The 8753-nt window shown below is 48.4% G+C and overlaps 1 protein-coding gene across 17 annotated transcripts in view; it reads right to left on the reverse strand.

Annotated features, from left to right (window-relative positions):
* The window catches only part of LOC110507115 (BCAS3 microtubule associated cell migration factor), a 361308-nt gene that overhangs the window by 184822 nt on the left and 167733 nt on the right, over positions 1-8753 (reverse strand). For all 17 annotated transcript variants that reach the window (XM_090223475.1, XM_090223473.1, XM_036965506.2 and 14 more), the window contains one exon: positions 4598-4698. In XM_090223475.1, coding sequence (XP_090079601.1) covers positions 4598-4698 — 101 coding nt within the window. The remainder of the gene's footprint in view (positions 1-4597; positions 4699-8753) is intronic.

Raw genomic sequence — 8753 nt, forward strand, 5'->3', positions numbered from 1 at the left:
CAGCTCTCCTCCCCTCTGCCCTCCTGTCTATCTGTCTGTCATGCCCAGCTCTCCTCGTCTCTGCCCTCCTGTCTATTTGTCTGTCATGCCCAGCTCTCCTCCCCTCTGCCCTCCTGTCTATCTGTCTGTCATGCCCAGCTCTCCTCGTCTCTGCCCTCCTGTCTATCTGTCTGTCATGCCCAGGTCTCCTCGTCTCTGCCCTCCTGTCTATCTGTCTGTCATGCCCAGCTCTCCTCCCCTCAGCCCTCCTGTCTATCTGTCTGTCATGCCCAGCTCTCCATGTCTCTGCCCTCCTGTCTATCTGTCTGTCATGCCCAGCTCTCCATGTCTCTGCCCTCCTGTCTATCTGTCTGTCATGCCCAGCTCTCCTCATCTCTGCCCTCCTGTCTATCTGTCTGTCATGCCCAGCTCTCCATGTCTCTGCCCTCCTGTCTATCTATCTGTCATGCCCAGCTCTCCTCGTCTCTGCCCTCCTGTCTATCTGTCTGTCATGCCCAGCTCTCCTCGTCTCTGCCCTCCTGTCCATCTGTCTGTCATGCCCAGCTCTCCATGTCTCTGCCCTCCTGTCTATCTCTGTCATGCCCAGCTCTCCTCCCCTCTGCCCTCCTGTCTATCTGTCTGTCATGCCCAGCTCTCCATGTCTCTGTCCTCCTGTCTATCTGTCGGTCATGCCCAGCTCTCCATGTCTCTGTCCTCCTGTCTATCTGTCTGTCATGCCCAGCTCTCCTTGTCTCTGTCCTCCTGTCTATCTGTCACACCCTGTCCTGACATTCTGTGCCTGACAATATAAGTTATCACAGAGTTGTGTAGAGCTCACAGAACCACCAATGGACAGCTCTCCATGTCTCTGCCCTCCTGTCTATCTGTCTGTCATGCCCAGCTCTCCTCGTCTCTGCCCTCCTGTCTATCTGTCTGTCATGCCCAGCTCTCCTCGTCTCTGCCCTCCTGTCTATCTGTCTGTCATGCCCAGCTCTCCTCCCCTCTGCCCTCCTGTCTATCTGTCTGTCATGCCCAGCTCTCCTCCCCTCTGCCCTCCTGTCTATCTGTCTGTCATGCCCAGCTCTCCTCCCCTCTGCCCTCCTGTCTATCTGTCTGTCATGCCCAGCTCTCCTCCCCTCTAACCTCCTGTCTATCTGTCTGTCATGCCCAGCTCTCCTCCCCTCTGCCCTCCTGTCTATCTGTCTGTCATGCCCAGCTCTCCTCGTCTCTGCCCTCCTGTCTATTTGTCTGTCATGCCCAGCTCTCCTCCCCTCTGCCCTCCTGTCTATCTGTCTGTCATGCCCAGCTCTCCTCGTCTCTGCCCTCCTGTCTATCTGTCTGTCATGCCCAGGTCTCCTCGTCTCTGCCCTCCTGTCTATCTGTCTGTCATGCCCAGCTCTCCTCCCCTCAGCCCTCCTGTCTATCTGTCTGTCATGCCCAGCTCTCCATGTCTCTGCCCTCCTGTCTATCTGTCTGTCATGCCCAGCTCTCCATGTCTCTGCCCTCCTGTCTATCTGTCTGTCATGCCCAGCTCTCCTCATCTCTGCCCTCCTGTCTATCTGTCTGTCATGCCCAGCTCTCCATGTCTCTGCCCTCCTGTCTATCTATCTGTCATGCCCAGCTCTCCTCGTCTCTGCCCTCCTGTCCATCTGTCTGTCATGCCCAGCTCTCCATGTCTCTGCCCTCCTGTCTATCTCTGTCATGCCCAGCTCTCCTCCCCTCTGCCCTCCTGTCTATCTGTCTGTCATGCCCAGCTCTCCTCGTCTCTGCCCTCCTGTCCATCTGTCTGTCATGCCCAGCTCTCCATGTCTCTGCCCTCCTGTCTATCTCTGTCATGCCCAGCTCTCCTCCCCTCTGCCCTCCTGTCTATCTGTCTGTCATGCCCAGCTCTCCATGTCTCTGTCCTCCTGTCTATCTGTCGGTCATGCCCAGCTCTCCATGTCTCTGTCCTCCTGTCTATCTGTCTGTCATGCCCAGCTCTCCTTGTCTCTGTCCTCCTGTCTATCTGTCACACCCTGTCCTGACATTCTGTGCCTGACAATATAAGTTATCACAGAGTTGTGTAGAGCTCACAGAACCACCAATGGACTGTTGATATAACTGCTCAGGGACGTCTGATATGAAGTCACTGTATAGCACAGGAGGTGGAAGAGGGAGAGAATCATAGTCCAGTCTCCAGAGGCCTGGTCGCTACTGCAATAACCCAATAGAATGTGTCATGACCGTCAGAGCCTGACCTGATGACTTGATGGAGGGGTATTGAAACCAGGAGGATAAGGGGGAATCTGTGGGGTTGATTCAGGCATTGTTGTCATCTGATGGACCTGAGAGCCACTTAAACTATTACGCACAAACTATGTCCCAAATGGCCCCCTACTCCCTAAATAGTGTACTACTTCTGACCAGACTTCTATGGGCCCTGGTCAAAAGTAGTGCACTATAAAGGGAATAGGGGGCCATTTGGGACACAAGTAATGTCTCCTAAGTCGCGCTACATACAGCGCCCAGACGGACGACACACACCAAGGGTCACAATGTGGAGTTGCATTAGAAACCTGCAGACTCATCTGATTCTGAACACTGCTGATAATCTAATGAAGGGATCTGATTTAATGACATCCACAAGACAGCGCTGCTCTAACTCAATCTATCCATTATCATCATACTATACATGTTTCACCATTTATCCTCCAGACTATTGTACAGAACAGAAAGAAACTGACAGCATGACCTTACAGGGTTTGTGTCTAGAATGGATCAAGACCATTCTCGTCTTCCAGTGCCATTTCAGATTTGAATTTGAAAGGCGACGAGGTAAGTGTGTTGGGATAAACCGGAGGACAAGTGAGATGCCATGCTGAGGAGCCTCATCCAATGATTTACAGAGGAGCTATTAAGTGTCAGAATTAGTGTCATTGAAAATACACCGTGCTGTTTCCTGAGGATAGCACTGCGACAACCGACAAAGTATTGTGGTAACGTTGTTGAGTGCAATAAGTCAGAACCTTGGCATAACAACTTTGTCTGACAGACAACACCGTGTCCCCCATAACGCCGTGTCCCCCATAACGCCGTGTCCCCCATAACGCCGTGTCCCCCATAACACCGTGTCCCCCATAACGCCGTGTCCCCCATAACGCCGTGTCCCCCATAACGCCGTGTCCCCCATAACGCCGTGTCCCCCATAACGCCGTGTCCCCCATAACGCCGTGTCCCCCATAACGCCGTGTCCCCCATAACGCCGTGTCCCCCATAACGCCGTGTCCCCCATAACGCCGTGTCCCCCATCACTGCTTGGCAGTTTGAAGCTGTACCTTACCAAAACAGCACAACTCCCTCTAGTGGCCTGGCTGCCAACCTCAATTTACAAAGACTTCACCTGGCTAATAATAGCACAGAGCAAGCGTAAATCCAGCCAAGCGTCAGTAGTTTTGGTGCAGGAGCTGGTAGATAGACGGTAGTTGGTTTGGCTCCCAGCAAAACTATCAGTAGCTACTAACCACAAGGAAACCACAGGCTAAGTGGGATACATTTACCCCAATCCATTATATATGGCAAGAAATGATTGATGGCGGAAATGTGATGGTTACCTGCAGAGATCAGGCTTCAGACATGAGGGAGTGAAGGGTTAACCAAGCTGAAGAGAGTGCGGTCATATCATCATACAACTTATCTACCTGTAATGCTACATATCCCAACCATATATCCCTCCAAACCACATCTCACGGCAGTACTCAGTGCCAAAAAGGCCACTATTTGGTATTAGATTAAAATTTAATCTTATTTCAATAGTGGCATCATGCACTGCTGGACAAAGACAAGGAGTCCAACAGTCAAGAGCCACTTAGTCCCAAATCCACCTATTAGCTCCTGGGTCATTTCAACAATTGAGTGCCGTTTGAGTAGTGTAACTTGGTAAAAAGAAAACACATTTTATTTCAACAAAATTGTAACATTCTATCATGAAGACCAACTTAATAAAGAAACACTCCAAGAGGTTGAATAAAAAGAATGGTGTGCCTATTAAGTGCCAAATAAAGTAACAGGGTTGAATATCTGATCATAAATCAGCCGTAAATCCCTTCGTGACAGGGGGAATGGAAGCATCTCTAGCCTTCTATATGTGGGTAACAGGTTGAACATGTACCACCCACTCAGATTTACACCAGAAAACTGCCCAAAATAGTAAAACAAACTCACCTGCTTTTACACTATGATTTGACTATTATTAGCTGTTCAATGTGTCTTTAGAAAAACATATTCAAAAAGGAATATTTGCACCATATTAACAATGAAAGTTCAGGTCAGTTCATATATCGTTTTATACCTTCAAATGAATCACTAATCACAGAAAATAAATAGTTTGCTGGGCAATAGGCTCTTGAAGGGGTGACTGTCCCTCTCTAGCCACCATAGGACGTGAAGTGCAGATGATGCAAATGCTTTGATATTGCTATAGATTGGAAGGATCCCTCAATCCATTCCTGGTGGACTAATAAACCTGCTCTACCAGTAACTGAGCCTCAACCCCTTAGATTACCTGTTAGTGCTGGTGTGTTTCATGACGTTGAGTCAATTATCACTCAAAAAGGTGCCAGCTGGGCAGTGCCCGTCTCACCTGTGAGAGCCACTCCTCGTCCTCCTGTCCGCTGTGGTCCGACGTCAGGCTGTCGTAAGACTCGTGGCGCGTGATAGGGCCAGGGCTTCCAGGGGGCACCACTGTGGACACAGAGAGAGGGAGATAGTGTTTGTTAGAGCGGGCGGGCGGGCGAGAGAGCGAGACAGACAGACAGACAGCGTGAGTTTTTCCTGTTGTCTAGTGTCTCTGACACTCAGTTAAGTTGAGAGAGAGGGGAGGAAAGAGAGCAAAAGGGCATTTGGGCATATGTGTGCCTGAGTGTGTGAAGGAGCATGTGTAAGTGTGAGTGAGAGAGAACATGTGTATGTGTACGTGCTTGTGTGTGTGTGAGTGAGCGTGCGCGTGTGTGTGAGGCCCGTCAGCGGCACAGAGAGAGAGGCACCCAGACAGATGGCGTAGTTGGAGGCTTGAATAAGCAGGCGTGGAGAATGAAGCTTAAAGTGTAGAATCAGTCTTTTCTCCTGGCACTTCAGGGCCTAGCGCCCCCCATCCCGTGTCAGTCTGTGGTGAATTTGTTTAATGTGGGAATGACTAATAAAGTTGTCAAGTTCTCATCTGGAGCGCACAAGGCGCTGCTGTCTCTTTTGCCCCCTCTCGCCTTTTCTCTCCCTCGCTCTCTCGCCTTTTCTCTCCCTCGCTCTCTCGCCTTTTCTCTCCCTCGCTCTCTCGCCTTTTCTCTCCCTCGCTCTCTCGCCTTTTCTCTCCCTCGCTCTCTCGCCTTTTCTCTCCCTCGCTCTCCCGCCTTTTCTCTCCCTCGCTCTCTCGCCTTTTCTCTCCCTTGCTCTCCTGCTTTTCTCTCCCTCGCTCTCTCGCCTTTCTCTCCCTCGCTCTCTCGCCTTTTCTCTCCCTCGCTCTCTCGCCTTTTCTCTCCCTCGCTCTCCTGCTTTTCTCTCCCTCGCTCTCTCGCCTTTTCTCTCCCTCGCTCTCCTGCTTTTCTCTCCCTTGCTCTCTCGCCTTTCTCTCCCTCGCTCTCTTGCCTTTTCTCTCCCTCGCTCTCCTGCTTTTCTCTCCCTCGCTCTCCTGCTTTTCTCTCCCTCGCTCTCTCGCCTTTCTCTCCCTCGCTCTCTTGCCTTTTCTCTCCCTCACTCTCCTGCTTTTCTCTCCCTCGCTCTCCTGCTTTTTTTCTGTCTCTCTCGTGGGTAGAGCAGGTGTTGGGAGGCTTCTTAAGGAGGTGTGCTTGTCGGCTTGACACCACACACAGCAGTGCTGTAACAAATACCTCGACTGACCCTCTTCCACTGTAGAAAGGCTGCCCTCGTTTCCCTAAAAGCTTGCACCACACTGCTCTCTCCTGCTCTGGAGAGACGGGTGTGGTTAAGGTGTGTGTGGTTCCTAGCCAGATCCTTTGATACCTTAGGTTGCTCTCTAATGGCAGAAGAACAAAGCCTGCTTGTGTTACTTATTAAACAAAATCATTACTACCCTTCCTTCCTGTATCCCTCTCTCGCTCCCACCCACTCTACTCTTGCTCTATATGACCCCTTGGGGGCAATAGCTGTTCCCTAATTAATTATTGATGCTTTGGAGCAGTTTCTGGCTGGCTGGATCGGGTTACGGCGACAGGGGCGGAGGGGTTCCATTGGCCTGAGAGAGCCGGACAGGCTCCTGAGTGGGGAGGCAGTGGTCATCCCCAAGGGTCAAGCACAGTCAGACCTGGCTCTGTGTGTTGTGTGTGTGTGTATTAGGGAATGCAGGGATATAGAAACAGACTGAGCCAACCAAACATTTAAAGACATATCTACCAGAGTGAGTGGCTGGATTGATATATAGATAGATCGACAGAGAGCTATTGGTTCTGATGTTTTTACTGTCATTAGGGACTCTTAACCCTTTATATGGATAGGGATAAATTGAAATGCAAAAGCATGGTAGCAATTGAAAGGTAAGAGTTTGGTAATTATGGGAACATTTATTATACCAAAAGTTGAGGACAACAGTTCACCTGACACAAGAATCCAAACATTACACTGTTGACTTTACGTGCATTTTACATGTACTTTTCGCCAAATGTGTTGATAACAAAATACTCTGCATTCCTTGAGTAACATAAGAATATTCCTGGTAAATGTTGGGTAGGTGCAACATAAGACGAACAAATCACAGGGGTTTGAGAGAGACGACTAACTGGTGTCTCCAAGTTTCCAACCACCTCTCCAAATAGTGCATAGTTCCTTAATAATTTCATTGCACTTTTATGACTCAAAGAAGTGTCTGCAACTATAGGTGCTTTTTTTAAGCTCTCCTAGCTGTGCCGTTGAGTTACTAGAACAAAACCCTGCATCCCCACCATTACTGTGTCACCATTACTGTTGTTCCTTATGCAATCCCAAAACAACACTTTATAAATAGCAATCTGGGTCAGGTGGGCATCATCTGAAAGCTTGTTCTATTGCCAACATGACTGGCTAAGATATACAATATTGGTGAGCATTGAAAGGAGTCATGAGTGCATTCAGACGTGTGTTCAGCTGCAAATTCTCTTAAACAAACACAGGATCATTCTGTTCAGGACAACTCAGGGTGTGACGACATGTCATCTTTCAACTCTACATTAAACACAGTGATCATAAACTTTGACACTGTATATGACATTAGTTTAATGATATGCAAATGAGTGCCCAAATCTCCATATAATCATCGGGGGGGGGGGGGTTAAGAGCTCTACTCTACCTTCAATAGGGAAGTGCCATAATATGCACAAAAAATGTTCGTTCCAGTGACAACACAATGTGAAAACAGTGTACTAATTAATCATCACAAGGCGGCATATTTGTTTTAGTGATGGTTGATAGCAAAGATTACCATCTGAAATGACTATTATAACCATTCCTATCAAGTAGAAAATGTCTAATTGGTGGTGTTTACCAGGCAAATCTGATTGGTGTTATTCTTTGAAAAATCCCCTGTTCTGGTAAAACACACTAAAAAACAAGTGATTTTAAAACCTTTTCTAAGCGATCTTAAAGAGCCTGTGTCTCTGTGGCTCTGAGAGGATGTGGTCTAGTTCTGCTGACCAGAGGAGAGACTCAGTGAGTGGTCTGGTCAAGGCCAGTAGCAGTAGGTAGTGCAGGCGTGCGTCCAATATAGCACCCTAGTACCTATATAGGGGCGGCAGGGTAGCCTAGTGGTTAGAGAGTTGGACTAGTAACCGGAAGGTTGAACCCCCGAGCTGACAAGGTGTCGTTCTGCCCCTGAACAGGCAGTTAACTCACTGTTCCTAGGCCGTCATTGAAAATAAGAATGTGTTCTTAACTGACTTGCCTAGTTAAATAAAGGTAAAAATAAAACATAAAAATAGTTCACTGGTCAAAAGTAGTGCACTATATCCGGAATAGTGTGCAATTTCAGACAGAGTGAGTTGTCTGACGGATGCAGGTAGCAGTAACAGCAGGTATAGTGAGCAGACCCAGAACAAAGCAGGGCCAGGTATTGATCCGGGAAGACTGCTGACCTCAGGGCAAGGGCTGATCTCTGGGGAGAGATACGACTAATGATCTGATCTGTTCAGTGGTGGTCAGCCTCATTGTCTAGTTGCCTGGCCTGTCCCTTCCGTTCTACCTCTAACTTCTCTCTCTGTCACTCTCGCGCTCATTTAGGAAGCTCCTTTTGACAATTAGGCAGGCCCGTTGGGATAATGTACCGATCTGAAAAGGCTTGCTTGTCCATGGCTGATCCTTTCCCACTTTCTCTTTACCAAACCGCCCAGCGGTGAAGGTCAGCTCCTGACGGCCTCGGAAGTCTCTCACTCAGCCAATTAGCGGTGATTGACGACGCCATGGTGGAAGGCCCAGGAGCCAGGCCCAGGAGCCAGCCAGCCGCCAGTTACAGTTACTACATTATGAAAGGAAGCTAGGGGCTAGACTTTATATTCGTATTGTTATCTTTTAATATTTATTGTTGTTGCATTGTCAAGAAGGAACTTGCAAGTAAGCATTTCGTTGGACAGTGTATACCATGTGTATACTGTATATAGCGAACGATTATGATTTTTCAACGCCGATACCGATTATTGGAGGACCAAAAAAGCCGATACCGATTAATCGGCCAATTTTTTGATTTTTAATAATGACAATTACAACAATACTGAATGAACACTTATTTTAACTTAATATAATACATAAATAAAATCAATTTA

Source organism: Oncorhynchus mykiss, chromosome 27, assembly GCF_057628025.1.
Source record: "Oncorhynchus mykiss isolate SJ-2025 chromosome 27, ASM5762802v1, whole genome shotgun sequence".
NCBI classification, from domain to species: domain Eukaryota; kingdom Metazoa; phylum Chordata; class Actinopteri; order Salmoniformes; family Salmonidae; genus Oncorhynchus; species Oncorhynchus mykiss.